Consider the following 27,441-nt stretch of genomic DNA (forward strand, 5'->3'; position numbering starts at 1 on the left):
CAACCATCTGACACTTTACACCCCTCCGTCTGACACTTTACACCCCTCCGCCTGATGCTTTACACCCCTCCATCTGACTTCACACCCCTGACGCTTTACACCCCTCCGTCTGACGCTTTACACCCCTCCGTCTGACGCTTTACACCCATGCATCTGACACTTTACACCCCTCCGTCTGACACTTTACACCCCTCCGTCTGACACTTTACACCCCTCCGTCTGACACTTTACACCCCTCCGCCTGACACTTTACACCCCTCCGCCTGACACTTTACACCCCTCCGCCTGATGCTTTACACCCCTCCACCTGACACTTTACACTCCTCTGTCTGACACTTTACACCTCCATCTGACACTTTACACCCCCCCCCCCTTCTGACACCTTACACCCTTCTATCTGAGGCTTTACACCCTTCTGACACCTTACACGCTGGCATCTGACACTTTAAACCCCTCCGTCCAACGCTTTACTCCCTTCCGTCCGACGTTTTACACTCTTCCGTCCGACACTTTACACTCCTCCATCTGACATTACACCCCTCCATCTGACGCTTTATACCCCTCCATCTGACACTTTACACTCCTCTGTCCGAAGCTTTACACCCCTCCATCTGACACTTTACACCCCCCTCCTTCTGACACCTTACACCCTTCTATCTGACACCTTACACTTCTCCATCTGAACCTTTACACCCCTCCATCTGACACTTTACACCCCTCCATCTGACACTATACACCCCTCCGACACTTTACACTCCTCCATTTGACACTTTACACTCCTCCATCTGACACTTTACACTCCTCCATCTGACACTTTACACCCCTCCATCAGACACCTTACACCCTTCTATCTGAGGCTTTTCACCCTTCTATCTGACACCTTACACGTCGGCATCTGACACTTTAAACTTCTCCATCTTAATAAATCTCCCCCTCGTGTCTTTATGGACCTCACTGTGTGCACTGGGGCCCAGTCATTGGGGGAACAGAAAAGGGACGAACCCAAACTGTTCCAACAAAGATGGAGGCGACAATTGTCCACGGAAACATTAAGACTTTCCTTTACTGGGTCTAAGGAGCCCAGACCCACCCCTGAGGAGCCCCCATAACATAACTTATCACTCCTCCGCCAAACCGTACAGCTGGTACCATACAGTCAGGCAGGTAACGTTCTCCCGGCATTCACCAAACCCAGACTGGTCCATCAGACGCCAGATAGAGAAGTGTGATCCGTCACTGCACAGAACACGTCTCCTCTGCTACAGAGTCCAGTGGTAGTGGCTTTACACCCCTCCATCTGACGCTTTACACCTGTCTGATGCCTTACAAATGCCCACCTGATGATTTACAACCCGCCAGACACCCCTCCATCTGACTTCACACCCCTGAAGCTTTACACCCAACCATCTGACACTTTACACCCCTCCGTCTGACACTTTACACCCCTCCGCCTGATGCTTTACACCCCTCCATCTGACTTCACACCCCTGACGCTTTACACCCCTCCATCTGACGCTTTACACCCCTCCGTCTGACGATTTACACCCATGCATCTGACACTTTACACCCCTCCGTCTGACACTTTACACCCCTCCGTCTGACACTTTACACCCCTCCGCCTGACACTTTACACCCCTCCGCCTGATGCTTTACACCCCTCCACCTGACACTTTACACTCCTCTGTCTGACACTTTACACCTCCATCTGACACTTTACACCCCCCCCCCTTCTGACACCTTACACCCTACTATCTGAGGCTTTACACCCTTCTGACACCTTACACGCTGGCATCTGACACTTTAAACCCCTCCGTCCAACGCTTTACACCCTTCCGTCCGACGTTTTACACTCTTCCGTCCGACACTTTACACTCCTCCATCTGACATTACACCCCTCCATCTGACGCTTTATACCCCTCCGTTTGACACTTTACACTCCTCTGTCCGAAGCTTTACACCCCTCCATCTGACACTTTACACCCCCCTCCTTCTGACACCTTACACCCTTCTATCTGAGGCTTTACACCCTTCTATCTGACACCTTACACTTCTCCATCTGAACCTTTACACCCCTCCATCTGACACTTTACACCCCTCCATCTGACACTATACACCCCTCCGACACTTTACACTCCTCCATTTGACACTTTACACTCCTCCATCTGACACTTTACACTCCTCCATCTGACACTTTACACCCTTCTATCTGAGGCTTTTCACCCTTCTATCTGACACCTTACACGTCGGCATCTGACACTTTAAACTTCTCCATCTGACGCTTTACTCAACTCTTCCTGGTGCTTTAAACTCTTCCTTCTGACTGATACACTCCTCTTTCTGACACTGTACACCCCTCCATCTGACACCTTACACCCCTCTAACACTCTACACCCTCCTGACATATTGCACCCCTCCTCTCTGACACTTTACACCCCTCCTATCTGACACTTTACATCCCTCCTATATGACACTTTACATCTCTCCTATCTGACACTTTACATCCCTCCTATCTGACACTTTACACCCCTCCTATCTGACACTTTACACTCCTCCATCTGACACTTTACACCCCTCCTATCTGACACTTTACACCCCTCCGTCTGACACTTTACACCCCTCCGTCTGACACTTTACACCCCTCCTATCTGACACTTTACACCCCTCCTATCTGACACTTTACACCCCTCCTATCTGACACTTTACACCCCTCCGTCTGACACTTTACACCTCTCCTATCTGACACTTTACACCCCTCCGTCTGACACTTTACACCTCTCCTATCTGACACTTTACACCCCTCCTATCTGACACTTTACACCCCTCCTATCTGACACTTTACACCCCTCCTATCTGACACTTTACACCCCTCCTATCTGACACTTTACACCCCTCCTATCTGACACTTTACACCCCTCCTATCTGACACTTTACACCCCTCCGTCTGACACTTTACACCTCTCCTATCTGACACTTTACACCCCTCCGTCTGACACTTTACACCTCTCCTATCTGACACTTTACACCCCTCCTATCTGACACTTTACACCCCTCCTATCTGACACTTTACACCCCTCCTATCTGACACTTTACACCCCTCCTATCTGACACTTTACACCCCTCCTATCTGACACTTTACACCCCTCCTATCTGACACTTTACACCCCTCCTATCTGACACTTTACATCCTTCCTATCTGACACTTTACATCCCTCCTATCTGACACTTTACACCCCTCCTATCTGACACTTTACACTCCTCCATCTGACACTTTACACCCCTCCTATCTGACACTTTACATCCCTCCTATCTGACACTTTACATCCCTCCTATCTGACACTTTACATCCCTCCTATCTGACACTTTACATCCCTCCTATCTGACACTTTACACCCCTCCTATCTGACACTTTACACCCCTCCTATCTGACCCTTGGCATTGTGCTTGGTGATGTAAGGCTGGCATGAAGGTCTCGGCGGACACAGTGTTTGTGCTGATGTTATTACCAGAGGAGATTTGGTCTCTGCAGTTATGGCGTCAGCCCCCCGGGACCCTGCGCTGTAACTTCACGTGGTCTCCACTTCGTGGCGGATCCCAAACACTTACAATAATACGACTCACGGCTGATGGGGGAAGATCCAGGAGGAAAGACATCTCAGGATGTGACTTGATCCAGCGGTGGCTCCTATTACAGTACGCGCTGGTATCAGGGGGCGCTATAGGACGACCAATTACATCACCAATGTCTGTAAAGACGACCGCATAGGGCTGAACGACACGTCTCCATATCCATCTATCTCATGTATTTCTCTCGCTCATTCATTATTCAATCACAATTTATGACAAAAAAATTAAAATAAAAAAAACAGACAATTTATTGTGCACAGAATTATAAAATCCTCATCCTGTGACTTGTTCTTTGTGTAACAATGATGGGAGTAATTTTTGTGGATTTCGCTGGAAGTTGCTTTGGATGGGTAAGACCCTTGTGTCACATGGTGTCAAGCCCGGAGGGGGAGGTGCGGTGCGGGGGGGGTCCACATGCCCTCAGTCCTTTTTGGATCCTTGTTTTCTCAGCTGAGCACGAAACCTGAAGCCGGAGAATATGACAAGTGGTCAATAATGAGAGTATATGAGAGCTCCCCCTGCTGGGCACTGGTTGTACTGCTCCCATTATAAGGGGAACACTTCCGATCCCCATGGAGAAACTGAACCCCTGACCCCACCATCACCCAGGCCCTAGAAAATCCTGCCCGACTCAAGGGTTATGGCAGCATTTGCAGCCAGAGGGCCTCCAGCTATTGCAAAACTACAACTCCCAGGATGCCCACAGTTGGAGGCCCCCTGGTTGGGAAATACTGGCGTAGCGGATGACTTCCAGACAGGTTACCTAATAAAGTGCATGGGTTTTACCTGCAGTCCTATGTAACACTGCAGAACACGGTGGTAACTCTGAGTACAGATAATGTAGTAGATGTGACCTGCAGTCCTATGTAACACCACAGATAACACAGTGATAACTCTCTGAGTACAGATAATGTAGTAGATGTGACCTGCAGTCCTATGTAACACCCCAGATAACACAGTGATAACTCTCTGAGTACAGATAATGTATAGATGTGACCTGCAGTCCTATGTAACACCACAGATAACACAGTGATAACTCTCTGAGTACAGATAATGTAGTAGATGTGACCTGCAGTCCTATGTAACACCACAGATAACACAGTGATAACTCTCTGAGTACAGATAATGTAGTAGATGTGACCTGCAGTCCTATGTAACACCACAGATAACACAGTGATAACTCTCTGAGTACAGATAATGTAGTAGATGTGACCTGCAGTCCTATGTAACACCACAGATAACACAGTGATAACTCTGAGTACAGATAATGTATAGATGTGACCTGCAGTCCTATGTAACACCACAGATAACAGTGATAACTCTCTGAGTACAGATAATGTAGTAGATGTGACCTGCAGTCCTATGTAACACCACAGATAACAGTGATAACTCTCTGAGTACAGATAATGTAGTAGATGTGACCTGCAGTCCTATGTAACACCACAGATAACACAGTGATAACTCTCTGAGTACAGATAATGTATAGATGTGACCTGCAGTCCTATGTAACACCACAGATAACAGTGATAACTCTCTGAGTACAGATAATGTAGTAGATGTGACCTGCAGTCCTATGTAACACCACAGATAACACAGTGATAACTCTCTGAGTACAAATAATGTATAGATGTGACCTGCAGTCCTATGTAACACCACAGATAACATAGTGATAACTCTCTGAGTACAGATAATGTAGTAGATGACACCTGCAGTCCTATGTAACACCACAGATAACAGTGATAACTCTCTGAGTACAGATAAGGTACAGATGTGACCTGCAGTCCTATGTAACATCACAGATGACACAGTGATAACTCTCTGAGTACAGATAATGTATAGATGTGACCTGCAGTCCTATGTAACATCACAGATAACACAGTGATAACTCTCTGAGTACAGATAATGTAGTAGATGTGACCCGCAGTCCTATGTAACACCACAGATAATACACAGTGATAACTTTCTGAGTACAGATAATGTATAGATGTGACTTGCAGTCCTATGTAACACCACAGATAATACACTGTGATAATACTGTATACATATGATGTAATAGGCGTTGCCTGCAGTCCTATGTAACACCCCAGATAACACAGTGATAACTCTCTTGAGTACAAATAATGTAGTATATGTGATCTGCAGTCCTATGTAACGTCACAGAAAACACACAGTACAGTACAGTATACATATAATGTAGTGGGTGTTGCCAGCAGTCCTATGTAACACCACAGATAACACTGATCATTGTCCGAGTACAGATAATGTAGTAGGTTAAAGGGGTTATACAGGAAAAAACTTTTTTTTTTAGATATCAACTGGCTCCAGAAAGTTAAACAGATTTGTAAATTACTTCTATTAAAAAAAAATCTTAATCCTTTCAGTACTTATGAGCTGCTGAAGTTGAGTTGTTCTTTTCTGTCTAAGTGCTCGCTGATGACACATGTCTCGGCAACCGTCCAGTTTAGAAGCAAATCTCCATAGCAAACCTCTTCTACTCTGTGCAGTTCCCGAGACAAGCAGAGATGTCAGCAGAGAGCGCTGTTGTCGGACAGAAAAGAACAACTCAACTTCAGCAGCTGATAATTATTGTAAGGATTAAGATTTTTTAATAGAAGTAATTTACAAATCTGTTTAACTTTCCGGAGCCAGTTGATTTAATTTTTTATTTTTTTTCCTGGAATACCCCGTTAATTGCAGTCCTATGTAACACCACAGATAATACACGAATACCTGTCTATATTTTTACATAGGACTGCGTGTGTTATGTGCACAGCACAGAGTGAAGCAACACATTCAGCTCTGCTATGCGCACACACATCTCTGTAGCCCACATTCTTTCCTATTACGTGAAGTTTCTTACTTTGCCCTAAATGATGCGAACCGTCCTGTGACCATGGAGACGTATCGATCGACCAGCGCCTGCGGAGAGACCCGGGGTTAGTGTCTGGATAAATACATATACCTCCTGCAGTCTCTCTATATATAGGCAATGACTGCCTGTGTATGTATATATATATATATATATATATATATACACACACACATTATATATGGAGCAGTGTTTCTCAACCAGTGTGCCTCCAGCTGTTGCAAAACTACAACTCCCAGCATGCCCGGACAGCCTTCGGCTGTCCGGGCATGCTGGGAGTTGTAGTTTTGCAACAGCTGGAGACACACTGGCATACAGTACGGCAAATATCCCATTTGGTTTTGAAGATCCCAAAATCTCAATCTGTCCCCTTATATCTATACGCTCACTGGCCACTTTATTAGGTACACCCATTCTATTGCTTGATAACTCAAGTAGCTAATTAGCCAATCACATGACTCATTTAGGCATGTAGACATGGTCAAGACAACTCGCTGAAGTTCAAACTGAGCATCAGAATGGGGAAGAAAAAAGGAATTTGGTTGTTGGTGCCAGATGGGCCGGTCTGAGTATTTCTGGGATCTTCACCCACAGCCATCTTTGGGATTTAAAGAGAATGGTCCGAAAAAGAGGAAATATCCAGTGAGCGGCAGTTGTGTGGAGGAGAATACCTGATGTCAGAGAAGAGTGGGCAGACTGGTTCGAGATGACAGAAATGCAACAGTAACTGAAATAACTAGAGATGAGCGAACTTACAGTAAATTCGATTCGTCACGAACTTCTCGGCTCGGAAGTTGATGACTTTTCCTGCATAAATTAGTTCAGCTTTCCGGTGCTCCGGTGGGCTGGAAAAGGTGGATACAGTCCTAGGAGACTCTTTTCTAGGACTGTATCCACCTTTTCCAGCCCACCGGAGCACCTGAAGGCTGAACTAATTTACGCAGGAAAAGTCATCAACTGCCGAGCCGAGAAGTTTGTGACGAATCGAATTTACTGTAAGTTTGCTCATCTCTAGAAATAACCACTGGTTACAACCAAGGCCTCAGAATGCTATCTCTGATCACACATGAAGCAGATGGGCTACAGCAGCAGAAGACTGCACTGGTGGCCACTTCTGTCAGTTCAAAACAGGAAGCTGTCCGGGAATGCTGGGAGCCTTCGGCTGTCCGGGCATGCTGGGAGTTGTAGTTTTGCAACAGCTGGAGACACACTGGCATACAGTACGGCAAATATCCCATTTGGTTTTGAAGATCCCAAAATCTCAATCTGTCCCCTTATATCTATACGCTCACTGGCCACTTTATTAGGTACACCCATTCTATTGCTTGATAACTCAAGTAGCTAATTAGCCAATCACATGACTCATTTAGGCATGTAGACATGGTCAAGACAACTCGCTGAAGTTCAAACTGAGCATCAGAATGGGGAAGAAAAAAGGAATTTGGTTGTTGGTGCCAGATGGGCCGGTCTGAGTATTTCTGGGATCCTCACCCACAGCCATCTTTAGGATTTAAAGAGAATGGTCCGAAAAAGATGAAATATCCATTGAGTGGTGGTTGTGTGGAGGAGAATACCTGATGTCAGAGAAGAGTGGGCAGACTGGTTCGAGATGACAGAAATGCAACAGTAACTGAAATCACCACTGTGTAGTATAGGTCACAGCCTGGATTTGAAATAACCACTGGTTACAACCAAGGCCTCAGAATGCTATTTCTGATCACACAACACGTTCAACCTTGAAGCAGATGGGCTACAGCAGCAGAAGACTGCACTGGGGGCCACTTCTGTCAGTTTAAAACATGAAGCTGAGGCTACAATTCACACAGGTCATCAGAACTGGAGAATGGAAGATGGAAGAACGTTGTCTGGTCTGAGGAGTCTCCCTCCAGCTGTGACATCAGATGACAGGGTCAGAATGTGGTGTAAACAACATAAATCATGGATCCATCCTGCCTTGTATCAGGATCAGGCTGGTGGGGGTGTAATGGTGGTGGTGGTGGTGGGGGGGGGGGACGGGACATTTTCTGGGCACTTTGGGCCCCTTAGTACCAATTGATCCTGGTATAAACCCCACAGCCTCCCTGAGTATTGTTACTGACCATGTCCGTCCCTTTATGACCACAGTGGTCCCATCTTCTGATGATACTTCCAGCAAGATAATGCCCCATGTCACATGACATCATCTCATACAGGACAATGAGGTCACATGACATCATCTCATACAGGACAATGAGGTCACATGACATCATCTCATACAGGACAAAGAGGTCACATGACATCATCTCATACAGGACAATGAGGTCACATGACATCATCTCATACAGGACAATGAGGTCACATGACATCATCTCATACAGGACAATGAGGTCACATGACATCATCTCATACAGGACAATGAGGTCACATGACATCATCTCATACAGGACAATGAGGTCACATGACATCATCTCATACAGGACAATGAGGTCACATGACATCATCTCATACAGGACAATGAGGTCACTGGACTCCAATGGCCTCCACAGTCACCAGATCTCATCCTATAGATCACCGCAGGGATGTGGTGAAACCGGAGATTCTTATCATGGATCCTACAAATCTACAGCAACTGTGTGATGTCATCATGTCCATATGGAGGAACTGTGTGATGTCATCATGTCTATATGGAGGAACTGTGTGATGTCATCATGTCTATATGGAGGAACTGTGATGTCATCATGTCCATATGGAGGAACTGTGTGATGTCGTCATGTCTATATGGAGGAACTGTGTGATGTCATCATGTCCATATGGAGAAACTGTATGATGTCATCATGTCCATATGGATGAACTGTGTGATGTCATCATGTCTATATGGAGGAACTGTGTGATGTCATCATGTCCATATGGAGGAACTGTGTGATGTCATCATGTCTATATGGGGGGGACTGTGATGTCATCATGTCCATATGGAAGAACTGTGTGATGTCATCATGTCCATATGGGGGAACTGTGATGTCATCATGTCTATATGGAAGAACTGTGATGTCATCATGTCCATATGGAGGAGCTGTGTGATGTCATCATGTCCATATGGAGAAACTGTGTGATGTCATCATGTCCCTATGGAGGAACTGTGTGATGTCATCATGTCCATATGAAGGAACTGTGTGATGTCATCATGTCCATATGGAGGAAATGTGTGATGTCATCATGTCCACTTGGAGGAAATGTGTGATGTCATTGTGTCTATATGGAGGAACTGTGTGATGTCATCATGTCCATATATGGAGGAACTGTGTGATGTCATCATGTCTATATAGAGGAACTGTGTGATGTCATCATGTCCATATGGAGGAACTGTGTGATGTCATCATGTCCATATGGAGGAACTGTGTGATGTCATCATGTCCATATGGAGGAAATGTGTGATGTCATCATGTCCACTTGGAGGAAATGTGTGATGTCATTGTGTCTATATGGAGGAACTGTGTGATGTCATCCTGTCCATATATGGAGGAACTGTGTGATGTCATCATGTCTATATAGAGGAACTGTGTGATGTCATCATGTCCATATGGAGGAACTGTGTGATGTCATCATGTCCATATGGAGGAACTGTGTGATGTCATCATGTCCATATGGAGGAAATGTGTGATGTCATCATGTCCATTTGGAGGAAATGTGTGATGTCATCCTGTCCATATATGGAGGAACATCTCTGAGGAATGTTTTCAGCATCTTGTAGAAAGTATAAAGGAGGTCTGACCAGGGACTAGGAAGGTGTACCTTATAAAGTGGCCAGTGAGTGTATATGTAGCTGCTGCATCTGTGTGTCACTGCCCAATGTGCATATATATATATATATATATATATATATATATATATATACACCACATCTATAAGTTACTACTGTTAGTGTCCCCTATACAGTGTGGCAAAAAAGTATTTAGTCAGCCACCAATTGTGCAAGTTCTCCCACTTAAAAAGATGAGAGAGGCTGTAATTTTCATCATAGGTTATAACCTCAACTATGAGAGAAAGAATGGGGGGAAAGAATACAGGAAATCACATTGTCTGATTTTTAAAGAATTTATTTGCAAATTATGGTGGAAAATAAGTATTTGGTCACCTACAAACAAGCAAGATTTCTGGTCTCCTCTGTCCTCCACTCGTTACCTGTATTAATGGCTCCTGTTTGAACTTGTTATCAGTGTAAAAGACACCTGTCCACAACCTCAAACAGTCACACTCCAAACTCCACTATGGCCAAGACCAAAGAGCTGTCGAAGGACACCAGAAACAAAATTGTAGACCTGAACCAGGCTGGGAAGACTGAATCTGCAATAGGCAAGCAGCTTGGTGTGAAGAAATCAAATGTGGGAGAAATTATTAGAAAATGGAAGACATACAAGACCACTTATAATCTCCCTCGATCTGCGGCTCCACGCAAGAAAGGTGATCAAAAATCCCAGAACCACATGGGGGGGGGACCTAGTGAATGACCTGCAGAAAGCTGGGACCAAAGTAACAAAGGCTACCATCAGTAACACACTACGCCGCCAGGGACTCAAATCATGCCGTGCCAGAAGTGTCCCCCTGCTTAAGCCAGTACATGTCTGGGCCTGTCTGAAGTTTGCTAGAGAGCATTTGGATGATCCAGAAGAGTATTGGGAGAATGTCATATGGTCAGATAAAACAAAAAGTAAAACTTTGTGGTAAAAACTCAGCTCGTCGTGTTTGGAGGAGAATGGATGCAATTCAGCATTCTAAGAACACCATACCTACTGTGAAGCATGGGGGTGAAAACATCATGCTTTGGGGTGTTTTTTCTGCTAAGGGACCAGGACGACTGATCCGTGCAAAGGAAAGAATGAATGTGGCCATGTATCGTGAGATTTTCAGTGAAAACCTCCATCAGCAAGGGCATTGAAGATGAAATGTGGCTGGGTCTTTCAACATGACAATGATCACAAACACATTGCCCAGGCAACGAAGAAGTGGCTTCGTAAGAAGCATTTCAAGGTCCTGGAGTGGCCTAGCCAGTCTCCAGATCTCAACCCCATAGAAAACCTTTGGAGGGAGTTGAAAGTCTGTGTTGCCCAACGACAGCCCCAAAACATCACTGCTCTAGAGGAGATCTGTATGGAGGAATGGGCCAAAATACCAGCAACAGTGTGTGAAAACCTTGTGAAGAAAGAAAATGTGTGACCTCTGTATTTTCCACCATAATTTGCAAATAAATTGTTAAAAAAATCAGACAATGTGATTTTATGGATTTTTTTTCTCATTCTGTCTCTCATAGTTGAGGTATACCTCTGATGAAAATTAAAGGCCTCTCTCATATTTTTTAAGAGGGAGAACTTGCACAATTTGTGGCTGAATAAGAACTTTTTTGCCCCCCTGTATCTACATGTACCAAGCGAATCTATGTGGGAGATTTTTCAAAACCTATGCAGAGGAAAAGTTGACCAGCTGCCCGAAGCAACCAATCAGATCACTTCTTTTATTTTTAAAAATGCCTCATAAAAAGAAATAAAAAAAATAAAAAATCTTGTTTCTATGGGCAACTGGTCAACTTTTCTCCTGCACAGATTTTGATAAATCTACCTTTATGTCACTATTGTATCTGTCTTGTATCTATTTGTTACTCACCTGGTTGTGTTTGTACAAGACAGGAAATGTAAATACTCCGATCACCCCTAAAGCAGAGAAAGAAGAGCATGAGTAAAATGGACGAGATGTGGGGACCCCCTGAGCGCACCCCAATACCCCACACTACATCAGGACCCCCTCCCTTTACACCCTGGTATATATACTGTATACAAGAAGGGAAACACTCTGTGCAGACACCCCACAGGTGAGAGGTCAGGGTATTACCGAGAAGCAGGAGGGTCAGTCCATTCACCACAGCGCCAACATACGTGAGGAGGTAGAGGAGGAGTAAGAACTGAGGGAAGAAGAACACAAAGAAATATGAGGGTGAAACCTCAGGGAGCAGCGTACAGTGATGGACGGGTGGAATGTATGAAAGACGGGTGAGACGCATGACAGACGGGTGAGACGCATGACAGACGGGTGAGACGCATGACAGACGGGTGAGACGCATGACAGACGGGTGAGACGCATGACAGACGGGTGAGACGCATGACAGACGGATGAGACGCATGACAGACGGGTGAGACGCATGACAGACGGGTGAGACGCATGACAGACGGGTGAGACGCATGACAGACGGGTGAGACGCATGACAGACGGGTGAGACGCATGACAGACGGGTGAGACGTATGACAGACGGGTGAGACGTATGACAGACGGGTGAGACTTATGGCGGTTCAGTGAGACTTATGGTGGAGGGTTGAGATGTATGGTGGAGGGTTGAGATGCATGCTGGAGGGTTGAGATGTATGGCGGAGGGTTGAGATGTATGGCGGAGGGTTGAGATGTATGGCGGAGGGTTGATATGCATGCTGGAGGGTTGAGGTGTATGGCAGAGGGTTGAGGTGTATGACAGAGGGTTGAGGTGTATGGCGGAGGGTGGAGGTGTATGGCGGAGGGTTGAGATGCATGCTGGAGGGTTGAGGTGTATGGCAGAGGGTTGAGGTGTATGGCAGAGGTGTATGGCGGAGGGTTGAGATGCATGCTGGAGGGTTGAGGTGTATGGCAGAGGGTTGAGATGTATGGCGGAGGGTTGAGATGTATGGCGGAGGGTTGAGATGTATGGCGGAGGGTTGAGATGTATGGCGGAGGTTGAGATGTATGGCGGAGGGTTGAGGTGTATGGCGGAGGGTTGAGATGTATGGCGTAGGGTTGAGGTGTATGGCGGAGGGTTGAGGTGTATGGCGGAGGGTTGAGATGTATGGCGGAGGGTTGAGGTGTATGGCGGAGGGTTGAGGTGTATGGCAGAGGGTTGAGATGCATGCTGGAGGGTTGAGGTGTATGGCAGAGGGTTGAGGTGTATGGCGGAGGGTTGAGATGCATGGCAGAGGGTTGAGATGCATGGCAGAGGGTTGAGGTGTATGGCGGAGGGTTGAGGTGTATGGCGGAGGATTGAGGTGTATGGCGGAGGGTTGAGATGTATGGCGGAGGGTTGAGATGTACGGCGGAGGGTTGAGATGTACGGCGGAGGGTTGAGGTGTATGGCGGAGGGTTGAGATGTATGGTGGATCAGTGAGATGCATGGCAGAGGGGTGACCTTACCTTTAGTGACTCCTTTGTGTCCTGCACTAAGAAGAGTCTGCGGAGGGTGGAGAGTGCAGCAAAGAAGAGAACAACAAGACGAGAGGCGACCACCTCCACCTGCTGAGGGGGGAGAATCGGCTCCATGTCCAGGTACTTCCTGAGGAGAAGAAAAGACGATATAACACTCTGCTACATCAGAAACCCCCTGAGTAACCCTGACACTGCTACATCAGAAACCCCCTGAGTAACCCTGACACTGCTACATCAGAAACCCCCGAGTAACCCTGACACTGCTACATCAGAAACCCCCGAGTAACCCTGACACTGCTACATCAGAAACCCCCTGAGTAACCCTGACACTGCTACATCAGAAACCCCCCTGAGTAACCCTGACACTGCTACATCAGAAACCCCCTGAGTAACCCTGACACTGCTACATCAGAAACCCCCCTGAGTAACCCTGACACTGCTACATCAGAAACCCCCTGAGTAACCCTGACACTGCTACATCAGAAAACCCCCAGAGTAACACTGACACTGCTACACTGAGTAATCCTGACACTCCTACATCAGAAACCCCCCTGAGTAACCCTGACACTGCTACATCAGAAACCCCCCCGAGTAACCCTGACACTGCTACATCAGAAAGCCCCCTGAGTAACCCTGACGCTGCTACATCAGAAACCCCCTGAGTAATCCTGACACTACTACATCAGAAACCCCCTGAGTAACTCTGACACTGCTACATCAGAAACCCCCGAGTAACCCTGACACTGCTACATCAGAAACCCCCTGAGTAACCCTGACACTGCTACATAAAAAAAAAACCCAGAGTAACCCTGACACTGCTACATCAGAAATCCCCTGAGTAACCCTGACACTGCTACATCAGAAACCCCCCTGAGTAACCCTGACACTGCTACATCAGAAACCCCTTGAGTAACCCTGACACTGCTACATCAGAAACCCCCCTGAGTAATCCTGACACTGCTACATCAGAAACCCCCTGAGTAATCCTGACACTGCTACATCAGAAACCCTCCTGAGTAATCCTGACACTGCTACATCAGAAACCCCCTGAGTAACCCTGACACTACATCAGAAACCCTCCTGAGTAATCCTGACACTACATCAGAAACCCTCCTGAGTAATCCTGACACTACATCAGAAACCCTCTGCTACACTGAGTAATCCTGACACAGTTGCAGTATTCTACAGTTCTACAATCCTCTGTACACCAAGTAAACCCAACTCTGCTACAATATTCTGCTACACCAAGCAACCCTCACACTGCTTAAACTCTCTGCTACATTTCTCCACTACACATAGTAATCCTAGCACTGCTACAATTCTCTTATAAACCCTCACACTGCTATACCAACTTACTCCTACACTGCCTCAATACTCTGCTACATCACGTAACCTTAATACTGCTACAAATCCATTGACATCAATAACCAGTGACTGCTACACATCCCTACTATACGGCATAAAACTATGCTATGCCATTCTACGCTACACTGAGTAACCATATATATTCTTGGCTACACCAAGTACCACTGATCTCGCTGCACTAAATGAGCCTGAGCCGTGTGGTTCAGAATGGCGGGACTCACTGGAAGGGATTGCCTCCGTCTCCTTTCTTCAGGAGTTTGTAGTAGAGCCGCATGGTGAAGGCCGCGCAGAGGATGAGGAGACAGGCGTATGATAGGACGCTGATCACACTGAACTGGATGAGACATAGCAGGCACAGGGTGATGCCAGTGAGACATCCGGTGGAGAGGGTGATGTCCCTCCAGTACAGGAGGTCGGCCACTGAGAGAGAGAAGACAGAGTCAGCATGGGCAGGAGTGAGGGTCAGCCTGGATGGGTACAGAGTACGAAAAGAGCATCAAGGTGGGCACAGTGGGCATCAGGGTGGGCAGGGAGCATCAGGGTGGGCACAGAGTGAGGGTCAGCCTGACAGCAGAATACAAAGAGAGCATTAGAGTGGGCACAAAGTACGCAGAGAGCATCAGGGTGGGCATAGAGGGCACAGGGAGCATCAGCATGGGCGCAGAGTTGATAGAGAGCATCAGTATGGGTGCAGAGTGCACAGAGAGCATGAGGGTGGGCACAGAATGAGGGTCAGCCTGACAGCAGAGTGTGCAGAGAGCATTAGTATGGGCACAGAAAGCGCAGAGAGCATCAGGATGGGCACAGAAAGCACAGAGCATCAGGATGGGCACAGAAAGCACAGAGAGCATCAGGATAGGCACAAAAAGCACAGAGAGCATCAGGGTGGGCACAGAAAGTACAGAGCATCAGGATGGGTACAGAAAGCACAGAGCATCAGGGTGAGCGCAGAGTTGAAAGAGAGCATCAATATGGGTGCAGAGTGCACAGAGAGCATGAGGGTGGGCACAGAATGAGGATCAGTTTGAAAGCAGAGTGTGCAGAGAGCATTAGTATGGGCACAGAAAGCGCAGAGAGCATCAGGATGGGCACAGAAAGCGCAGAGAGAATCAGGATGGGCACAAAAACCGCAGAGAGAATCAGGATGGGCACAGAAAGCGCAGAGAGCATCAGGATGGGCATAGAAAGCACAGAGCATCAGGGTGGGCACAGAAAGCACAGAGAGAATCAGGGTGGGCACAGAAAGCGCAGAGAGCATCAGGGTGGGCACAGAAAGCACAGAGAGCATCAGTGTGGGCACAGAAAGCACAGAGAGCATCAGTTTGGGCACAGAAAGCACAGAGAGCATCAGGATGGGTGTAGAGTGCGCACAGAGCATCAGGGTGGGCACAGAAAGCACAGAGAGCATCAGGGTGGGCACAGAAAGCACAGAGAGCATCAGGATGGGCACAGAAAGCACAGAGAGCATCAGGATGGGCACAGAAAGCACAGAGAGCATCAGGGTGGGCGCAGAGTGCGCAGAGAGCATCAGGATAGTCTCAGAAAGCGCAGAGAGCATCAGGGTGGGTGCAGCATGTGCGGAGAGCATTAGAGTGGATACAGAGTGCACAGCATGAGAGCAGAGTGCACAGTAAGCTTCAGCATGGGAGCAGAGAACTTTAGCATGGGCACAGACCATGAGCATAAAAACATCATCATGGGAACTCAGTGTGCATCAGCATGGGCGCAGAGAACATCAGCATGGGCGCAGAGAACATCAGCATGGGCGCAGAGAACATCAGCATGGGCGCAGAGAACATCAGCATGGGCGCAGAGAACATCAGCATGGGCGCAGAGAACATCAGCATGGGCGCAGAGAACATCAGCATGGGCGCAGAGAACATCAGCATGGGCGCAGAGAACATCAGCATGGGCGCAGAGAACATCAGCATGGGCGCAGAGAACATCAGCATGGGCGCAGAGAACATCAGCATGGGCGCAGAGAACATCAGCATGGGCGCAGTGTGCAGGAGCGCCAGCATCATCCGCAAGGTGGCCCCCCATGGTATATTCAAAGTGGTCGGCTTTGTATCATATGATGCTGGGTGATGACAACACATCAATGATAATATGGCAGATATAATACACTAAGGACAGTCCCCGGGTGTAACTATAAATAACTGGGCCCCACAATCCTTCATTCAGGGGGCCCTACTGTAATCAGACTTCTGTAGTGCCCTCCCAGATCATCCAGTAGATAATAATGGGGCCACACACACAGGACAGTTCTGCAGTCAGGGGCTCAGGCTAAAACATTAGGGGCCCACACATGCCTGAACCATGGTTACACTTCTACCAGATGAATGGGACCCATTTAATAGGTAATAACATTATATTGTGCCCCCCCATTGTACTCCATCAGTCTCAGTCTCTTGCCCCAGTGAAGGGCCCAGAAGATGTAGGATGTGTGGCCCTCCTGTCCCCATGTTCTTGGCCTTCACCCCACACATCTCCCTCAGAACTTACCCGCTTTCCTCATGGTTTCCTCCTGGTAGCTGCTTCGGCTCTGGGGTAACAGGTGGTGGGAGTCTCTGCGGCCGACGTCTGTGAGGGACAGAAGACGACACTAAATATAGACGGAGAGGGACAACCCCCCTGAGACCAGCATCAACCTCTGTCCAGAGAACCCCCCCTGAGGCCAAAAAAAGACACTGAGAACAGCTGTCCACACCCAGGGATCAGCTGCGGCCCCCTCCGGCAGGGCACCCCCATATGGTGGGAGGACAGCTCCTATAATGGGTACCAGGTGACTCAGGGGGATCAGCAGTTACTCTTTATAGGAGGATAACTTATCATAGATGACCCCCCCCCCCACAAAGACAACAGTGATAAAGGATGACCCCATCTGTACCCACAATCACCCCCATCATTCTCTGTCCTCTCAGATCTGGGGTAAGGGGTGCGCTGCCGCCAGGGATTCCTCTCATTCACAAAAGCTTTAAAAACAAAGCCATGGGGCTCATAGAGATGACAGAACACCAGGCGATAATCCGCAACAATACAGTGCGAGCCAGGAGGATCCGTTGTATCTGCCTCCGTATATCGGCACCAGAAACTATAACTTACAGCAGTGGTCTCAAACTGAAGCCCTCCAGATGTTGCAACACTGGCTGTTCGGGCATGCTGGGAGTTGAAGTTTTGCACCACATGCATAAAATATATTTAGAGAGTAGCAATGTCATATATCGGACAAATCTGCATGTATAGAGTAGTCACTGTGTACATACATTACATTACTTATCCTGTACTGATCCTGAGTTATATCCTGTATTATACTCCAGAGCTGTACTCACTATTCTGCTGGTGAGGTCACTGTGTACATACATTACATTACTTATCCTGTACTGATCCTGAGTTATATCCTGTATTATACTCCAGAGCTGTACTCACTATTCTGCTGGTGAGGTCACTGTGTACATACATTACATTACTTATCCTGTATTATACTCCCGAGCTGTACTCACTATTCTGCTGGTGAGGTCACTGTGTACATACATTACATTATTTATCCTGTACTGATCCTGAGTTATTTCCTGTATTATACTCCAGAGCTGTACTCACTATTCTGCTGGTGAGGTCACTGTGTACATACATTACATTACTTATCCTGTACTGATCCTGAGTTATATCCTGTATTATACTCCAGAGCTGTACTCACTATTCTGCTGGTGAGGTCACTGTGTACATACATTACATTACTTATCCTGTACTGATCCTGAGTTATATCCTGTATTATACTCCAGAGCTGTACTCACTATTCTGCTGGTGAAGTCACTGTGTACATACATTACATTACTTATCCTGTACTGATCCTGAGTTATATCCTGTATTATACTCCCGAGCTGTACTCACTATTCTGCTGGTGAGGTCACTGTGTACATACATTACATTACTGATCCTGTACTGATCCTGAGTTATATCCTGTATTATACTCCCGAGCTGTACTCACTATTTTGCTGGTGAGGTCACTGTGTACATACATTACATTACTTATCCTGTACTGATCCTGAGTTATATCCTGTATTATACTCCAGAGCTGCACTCACTATTCTGCTGGTGGGGTCACTGTGTACATACATTACATTACTTATCCTGTACTGATCCTGAGTTATATCCTGTATTATACTCCAGAGCTGCACTCACTATTCTGCTGGTGGGGTCACTGTGTACATACATTACATTACTTATCCTGTACTGATCCTGAGTTATATCCTGTATTATACTCCAGAGCTGTACTCACTATTCTGCTGGTGAGGTCACTGTGTACATACATTACATTACTTATCCTGTACTGATCCTGAGTTATATCCTGTATTATACTCCAGAGCTGTACTCACTATTCTGCTGGTGAGGTCACTGTATACATACATTACATTACTTATCCTGTACTGAACCTGAGTTATATCCTGTAAATCTTTTATTAGAAAAATATAAATCATAACAAAACATAAACCAGCACAACTTTGCCATAACGGAAAACAACAACATGAAATAACATAAACCCAAACTTTACATTTAAATAAAAGAACAAAAATCCTGCCTAACCGGCCAGCCCAGCTTTCCTACTTGGACTAGAAGTATTATAACTACACCTTTCATAGCCAAACAACACACTCATAAGAAACATAAAAATAGCACTATTTCGCTTTAACTCAAAACACCCAAACTCGGGAAAAATCATACATAGAAAACACAACAAGCACTCACACTGCACACCATGTTTTTTTTTTTTTTTTTTTTATAATAATATTAATAATAATAATAATAACACTATACCACACTCACACATGCACACATATATATACATATATTAACTACATTTAACCAAGAAACCAAAAATAAATAAATAAATTAATTAAATTCAACTCAAAATACCCAAACTCGGGAAAATATCTCAGAAAACACAATACACACATGCTTACACACATCTTTACTACATACTACATATATAAACCAAAGAAAATAAATCCACAACGGGATACTAAAGAAACATTACTACAAAAACAAAACTGGTTCGACTGCCATGTCTATCTCTACTATAAATACTATATACTTAAAAAACATACATTATACATACTATATACATAACTAACTATATACACTACTATGTACAATACTATACACAAACTATATACACCTATAAATAAATAGAAAACACACCTACAAATATAAAAGAACATTCTACACTAAACTGACCCTTCACCCACACCACCCGCCCTCCTGTACATGGGTCAGAGTTTTTTCCATACAGTTCATAGTCCTCAATGTCCAGTCCACAACTGACCCATGTCAGGTCCACCAAAAGAAAAGACCACCACCACCCACAAATATACCCTCCCAACCTAGAACTCCTCCCAACCAACTTAACCATTACCAGCTTTAACATACATAAGCAAACAATACAACTCACTTTAGGCCCAAGTTCGGTGCCTGTAAGCCCTTCATAACCATAGCATCTGAAAACAAAACAAAAAGCTATGGTGCACATGCATTAGCCCACCACCTGGAAGAAGGATGGCAATCCTGATACATACAAAATGTATATTCTTTCCCTAACTGCACCCTACCTCTCACCCTACCATTATCCCTAAAGATAAACTGACCCTACTATCACCCTAACCCTGTCCCTACATCACTGTCCCTAACCAAATCAAGGGTACTCTACCCAAAAGGTCTAGTACCTAGGGCACATCAAAAGAAAACCCTCTCCATAGGAGAGAAGCCCTACTGGTACCAAGACTGCCATACTCCAAAGACCTGATCTTCCCGAGGTCACCGGTGATGTTCCTACAGACCTCCACCTCGGAGAGGACTTTGCGCTGATTAGACACTAAACACCGTGCATTCCACGTGTAGTACCTAACCACTAAGCTGACTAAAAACAAAGTGCCCCGATCTCGGCCACCCAGGTTCCTGAATGCCCCATAAGCCCACTCTGGATAGGTAAGGCCGGCAAGTTGACTCCAGCAGATGGAAGCGCCCACCCGGTTGTAGACCCTTATATTAAAGGGACAATGAAGCAGGAAATGGTCCATGCTTTCCAGCATGTCCCCGCACTCTTCTCGGGGACATCCCCGGTCATCAGATCTCCTGCACTTCAAATTGTCCCTCACATATAACTTCCCCTGAAAGCAGCGCCAGGCCAAGTCCCAAAACTTCTGGGGGATCCTTTTCATATTTAAGAGATACAACCCCACCCTCAGATCCCGACCTGGGCAGTCCCTGAGCGCCAGAGGCTTCTGGAAGTGGGTCAACAGAACCCGTTTGTCAAGGAACTGCCTTGACTGGGTCCTGATCTCCCACACTCCCAGACCCCACCGACGTATCGCCTTCAGAGTCGGGGTAGCATAAGCCGGAAGATGCCCATGGGGCGTACGGAGGTCCTTCACTTGCCCTCCTGTCTCCCATTCCTGGAAGAAAGGCCGAAACCACTCCCTGCAGGAGAGTACCCACGGAGGAGCCCTCTCTGACCAGAGGTTCGAGATGTTAGCTTTCAAGAAGGTGTTCGTTAAGAACACCACAGGGTTTACCATAGATAAACCCCCTAGTCTCCTTGTGCGGTACGTAACCTCTCTCTTGACTAGGTTCATCCTGTTCCCCCATAACAGTTGGAAAAACAGGCTGTAGATCCTAGTGTAGTAAGCCTCTGGCAAGATACATACACTGCCCAGATAGATAAACAAGGGGAGCAGGTACGATTTGATCAGGTGTACCCTTTCCCTGAGGGTCATAGACCAACCCTTCCACTGATCCACCCTATGAGTGGCATCCTGTAGCTTACCGTCCCAGTTTTTGGTGGGATAATCATCCTGGCCGAATGTGATGCCCAGAATTTTTGCTGAGTCTTGGGGCCCTGGGAGGGTGTCCGGGAGATCAAAAGTGGGATCTCCCCCTCCCAGCCAGAGACTTTCACACTTATCCCGGTTGATCTTAGACCCGGATGCCTCCGAGTAGCGTTCCACCTCCGACATCACCACATCGACCTCCTCTCTCGAGGACACGAAAATGGTGACATCATCAGCGTACGCCACCACTCTCTGGGCGACATCCAGCTCTGCCAGACTCATCCCGACTCCCGCCAACGGCTCACAATCTACCCTCCGGACGAAGGGATCGATTGCGAACACGTATAAAAGCGGGCTCAAAGGACAACCCTGACGGACTCCAGACCCCACCTCAAAAGAGCGGCCAGACCAACCGTTCACCAGCGGGAAACTCTCTGCCCCTGCATATAAGGTCTTAAGCCAATTAATAAAAGCACACGGTAAGCCATATCTCAGGAGGACGGACCAGAGGTACTCGTGGTTCACCCGATCAAATGCTTTGGCCTGATCCAGGGACAGCAAGTACCCCTTCCAGAGACCTGCACTACTCCGCTCCACTGCCTCCCGGACACCGAGAACAGCACTTAAGGTGCTTCGGCCTGGAACAGAGCAGTGCTGGGCCCCCGAAAGGAGCCGGGGTGCAAACTTCACCAGCCGATTAAACAGTATCTTGGCCAGAAGCTTCCTGTCCGTATTGAGAAGAGCTATGGGCCTCCAATTCTCAATACGGCTGGGATCTTTACCCTTTGAGAGAAGAATCAGGGCTGACCTCCTCATTGACTTCGGCAGAGTGCCCGAGGAGAGACACTCATTGAATACCTCAGTCAAGAGGGGAGCTAAAGACTCCTTAAAGGTCCTGTACCACTCAGATGTTAAGCCATCCGGACCTGGTGACTTCTTGGGGGCAAGCCCCTCAATCGCCAGTCTCACTTCCTCTTCCCTGATTTTTTCTGCCAAAACATCAAGAGAGGGGTCTACCCCTGGCTCAGGAATGGTTTCAGCCAGGAAAGCCGACATCCCGTCTCGATCTAGATCCTTCCTTCCCAAGAGGTGTGAGTAGAAGGATCTGACGACCTCCAAGATCCCTGATCTGGACCGATTCAGAGATCCCGTACTATCAATCAGTCCTGAAATGACTTTACTACTCACTGACATCTTACAGTTTCTGTAAGGGTCGGGCGAGCGGTACTTCCCGAAATCCCTCTCAAAAACCAAAGATGCGTGCCTATCGTACTGACACCTCATCAGCAAGGACTTCACTCTGGAGATATCCTCCCGGCTACCTCCAGTCGAGACGAGAAGCTCGAGTTTCCTCCTCAGTCCCTGATACAGGCGATACCTATTCAGGGACCTGAGGCTCGAGAGCTGGCGGAAGAACCCCGCAACCCGCTTCTTGAACATCTCCCACCACTCTGACTTACTACTACATAGGCCCAGTAAAGGTACCTGACTCTGAAGAAAATCCTCAAAGGACTGTCTTACCTCCGCTTCCTCCAGGAGGGCCGAATTCAGCTTCCAATAACCTTTACCCATCCGAGGGGTCTCTGAAACATTCAGGGAAAACAAAATCATACAGTGATCGGAGAACTCCACCTCAACCACGGACACTGCAGAAGAGACAGCTTCCTCCTTCAAATAAAACCTGTCTATTCTAGACCTGCAGCTACCTCGATGATAGGTGAAACCCGCGTGGCCTGAGGGGCTCCGGATGTGGGCGTCCTCTAGGCGAGCTTCCCTAACTATACTATTGAGAGCTATGCTATCATAAGCCAACCGATCATTGGAGCCTCTCCTATCTTGGGATCTCGTGACAGTATTGAAATCCCCTCCAAAGATCACCTGTCTGCTTGTAAAAAGAAAGGGCTTAATCCTCATAAAGAGATCTTTTCGTCCCCACTTGGTTTGTGGGGCGTAGATGTTAATGAGCCGGAGCTCTTGCCCCTTCATGAGGACATCTAAGATCAGGCACCTCCCCATTTCTAACTCAATAACCCGTCTGCATTCAACAGGAGCGGTAAAAAGGACCGCCACCCCACTATACGGCTCAGCCGCAAGAGACCAGTGGGAGGGGCCACGTCTCCACTCTCTCCTGGCTTTTACCAGAGAGGCAAGATCTGACAACCTGGTCTCCTGCAGATACAAAATATCGGCTTCAACACGGCCGAGAAAATCAAAGGCTGCGAATCTAGCCGTATCAGACTTTATGCTGGCACAGTTAATAGATGCCAGCGTCAATGGGGTGAGTGCCGCCATCATGGGTGATTGAGTTAGATAGCCCTAACCCCCTCATTTCTGTTTTTTCTTTACCCCCTCATCCCCGGAAGAGGAGGCTTCTTTCTCTTTAAACCTTTTTTTGGACTCAGACTGGTCCATTTTTAAATCGCCATCTCCGCCTGGCTCTGGTTTGGCCCCATCCCCTGAGGAAATTGCCCCATGTGGACAGGGCCCAGTTCCCCCTGGAGGCTCCCCCACTTCAGGCACCCCATCCTTGACCCCCCCCTCCATGGAGGGGGAGGAGATGTCTTCAAGGACAGAGTACCGGTTAGACAGATCAATCAGAGGGGGGGCAGGTAAGCTTCCGCTTGGGACCTGGTCCGTAGCACGGGGACTAGAGGGCTCTGACCTCTTCTTTCTCCCTTTACTGCCCTTCTTTTTTGGCCTCTCTTCACCCTCCTCATCCACACTTTCACAGTGGGAGGAATCGGAAAGATCGGCCTTGCTGCCCTCTTCTTTACAGATTCTCCCCATTTCCTCATCCAGCACATTCTCCTCCAGGGCCTCAGCAGTTTCAGGACTAACCTCTGGAGCAGGGCCAGAAGCTACCCCTGCCACATGGGAACTCTCCAGTTCCCTGCTCCTTCTGCGATTAGCCTCCCGCCTCAGCTTGGCGGGACTTTTCCTCTTCACTGACCCTGTTGCACCTTCACCCGCACTCGTGCCCTCCCCAGCTGAAGCAACATTACTGCTGTCTCCAGCCAAGGTGACCGTCGCACGGGCAAAGGCGCTAGGACAACGGCTGAAAGGGTGTCCTAAGACACCACACAGATGACACCTGATCTGCCTACAGGATGCGGCAAGATGACCTACCCCACCACACAGAGCACAGACCTGCACAGTACAGGCTGCGCTAAAGTGAGTGGGGCTGCCGCACCTGTGACAGACCTTGGGCTGCCCCTGGTAGAAAATTTGGATTCTGTCTCTTCCTAGAAAAGCAGCTGATGGGATGTGGGCAACAGTGCTCCCCGAACGCTTCAGTTTGACGGAAAACGTCCAGGCCCCAGACCAGATCCCATGTTCGTCATAGTTCTTTTTTGGCATGTCCGTCACATCACCATATCGGCTGAGCCAGGTCATGATATCATAGCAAGATAGTGACTCGTTACGTGTCAAAACGGTCACTTTCTTGGCCAAATTCTGACGGGATATCGCCTTTACGGCAAAATCCCGCCAGCCGGGCTCGTTTTTCACCACCTCATAGTTCGACCAGAAGAGTTCAAGACCCTCCGGCCGAACAAAGCTGATGTCAAACTCAGAAGTAGCGTAGGGGTGGATCAGGGCAAAGATGTCACTTGCCCTGAATTCCATTTGGAGGAGGAGCTCAACCACCTTACCCCGTGGCGGACATGCATCTTCGCCCCTCCACACTAAACGGACCACATTCCTACGGCCACTTTCCTGCCCGGATGTCGGGAGGGACCAGACCACCTCCCCATTATGTTCTCGGAATGCGCCTAAGCCATGTCTTTCTATCCAAAAAGACAGGTCAACCTCACCCCTCCCCTCTACATGGATTGACCTGTCTCCCCTACGTAGAGCCTCCAGTAGGCGCTGTTGCAAGTGACCACCAGAGCCAGACGGAGATGGGGATCCCCCGGCAGTGACGCTGGCATAGCTTCTGGGAGAAGCAGCCACTACCGGGGGGGCAGTCGAACCAGAACCTGATCCAGACCCCAAACCAGCACCCTTATTCTTAACAGAGGTGTCTGCCACCAATCCTCTCTCTGGCATTCCACTACCACCCCTCTCTTGCGCTCCACTACCACCCCTTTCTTGCGCTCCACTTGCACCCCTCTCTTGCACTCCACTTGCACCCCTCTCTTGCACTCCACTTGCACCCCTCTCTTGCACTCCACTTGCACCCCTCTCTTGCACCCCACAAGTTCCCCCCTCATCCACACTGCTACCACAACTCCTCCCATGCACACTATAACTCACATTCTGCACATTACCATTTTTAGTCACATTTTTCCCCTCACTTTCACTCTTGCCTACACTGTCCCTTGATGTATTAGAGGCCGGGCTGGCTTGGTCTATAGCTCCGTGTACAAGGGTTGCTGGCTTAAGGATCAGCGCTGCACAGCTCCTCCGTTCAGTCTTCTGGGGCATGGACACAGGCCCCGCCCCCTCGCACAGCGCCATAGATTTTGGCGGGAGCTGTCCCACCGGATGCACTCCCGCCCCGCTTACTGCAGCTGACGGGCGCAGAACCTCCCCCTTCACAGGGGAGAGTCCCGACGCGCCAGAACTGGTACCAACTGTGTAACCTAGGGGACCGCCCCCTGAACCAACAAGGTCCGGCACCCGGACACTCCCCCCCCTCACAGGGGAGTGCCCCGCAGTGCCAGGACCTATACTGCCAGCTTCAATCGGGGGACCGCCCCCCAAATTGGTAAATCTGCCGCTATTTTCTGGTGCCTGGACACCCTCCCCCCTCACAGGAGGGTGCCCTTTTTTTTCTATAGCACCCGCGGCCATTTTGGGTGCACTACTGTATCCCCCATGCTGGCCCCGCTCCACTACAGAAACGGGGTCTGGCAGATTGGGGGACCCAGCACCCTGAACCGACTTTTCAGCCGACCCAGGCTGCTGGAAGGGAGCAAAGACAAACTTCACTGCCTGTGTCTTCTTCCTCTTCTTGCCCTTCGCTTTTTTCTTCTCCTCTGGGCCCAAATCATCCCCGAAAGAAAAATTTTCTAGACGAGTGGGGGACTCCTGCATAACAATTGCCCGCAGGAGACCCCCATCTGCCAAGCCGCTGCAATCACTACAGTCACTGCCATCCTCATCGTCCTCACTGGAGGGAGGTAAGGCCACCTGAGCCGGGTTTATGTAGTCCTCACTGAGGGTAAGTGGGGGGTCTGGGGTAACAGTGGTGGTACAAACAGAACCCGTGTCCATATCCCCCTCACTCACATCCCCCTCCTCACCTTCCTCCATCTCCTCCTCCTCCTCACTCTCATCTTGGTGACTTTCTTTTTCTGCACCTCTGGAGACCCCCTTTTTGGGGAACCTCTCCTCATTAAGTATCTTCTCACTGAAGAAGCCGGCTCCAGCCACAATGTCTGCTCTCAGCTGCACAATCTCCTCCACCTCTTTCTTTAGTGCTCTCACCTTTGCAGTGAACGCTGCTCTCTTGCCCTTGGCTGCTGTATCCGCCTGGTAAGTTGCAAACTTTATATCTTCTCTTAGACCTCGTAGCTGTTTCCCAAGTTGCTCATATTGGGCCATCTTTGCCTGGATTCTTGAACC

At 48.0% G+C, this 27,441-nt stretch overlaps 1 protein-coding gene across 8 annotated transcripts in view; it reads right to left on the reverse strand.

Moving 5' to 3' along the window:
• Positions 1 to 3,844: 3,844 nt before the first annotated feature.
• RTN2 (reticulon 2) overlaps positions 3,845 to 27,441 on the reverse strand; it is a 57,619-nt gene continuing 34,022 nt past the window's right edge. For 4 of the 8 annotated variants that reach the window (XM_056540730.1, XM_056540729.1, XM_056540731.1 and 1 more), the window contains exons 4-10: positions 17,555 to 17,632; positions 15,271 to 15,469; positions 13,673 to 13,811; positions 12,353 to 12,422; positions 12,128 to 12,174; positions 6,485 to 6,543; positions 3,850 to 4,087 (exon numbers count right to left, since the gene is read on the reverse strand). In XM_056540730.1, coding sequence (XP_056396705.1) covers positions 4,045 to 4,087; positions 6,485 to 6,543; positions 12,128 to 12,174; positions 12,353 to 12,422; positions 13,673 to 13,811; positions 15,271 to 15,469; positions 17,555 to 17,632 — 635 coding nt within the window. In that variant the 3' untranslated portion in view covers positions 3,850 to 4,044. Of the gene's footprint in view, positions 4,088 to 6,484; positions 6,544 to 12,127; positions 12,175 to 12,352; positions 12,423 to 13,672; positions 13,812 to 15,270; positions 15,470 to 17,554; positions 17,633 to 27,441 lie in introns of all 8 variants that reach the window. The other 4 variants (XM_056540726.1, XM_056540724.1, XM_056540725.1 and 1 more) reach the window with 3 other exon arrangements.

Source organism: Hyla sarda, chromosome 9 (assembly GCF_029499605.1).
Source record: "Hyla sarda isolate aHylSar1 chromosome 9, aHylSar1.hap1, whole genome shotgun sequence".
Taxonomy (NCBI): Eukaryota; Metazoa; Chordata; class Amphibia; order Anura; family Hylidae; genus Hyla; species Hyla sarda.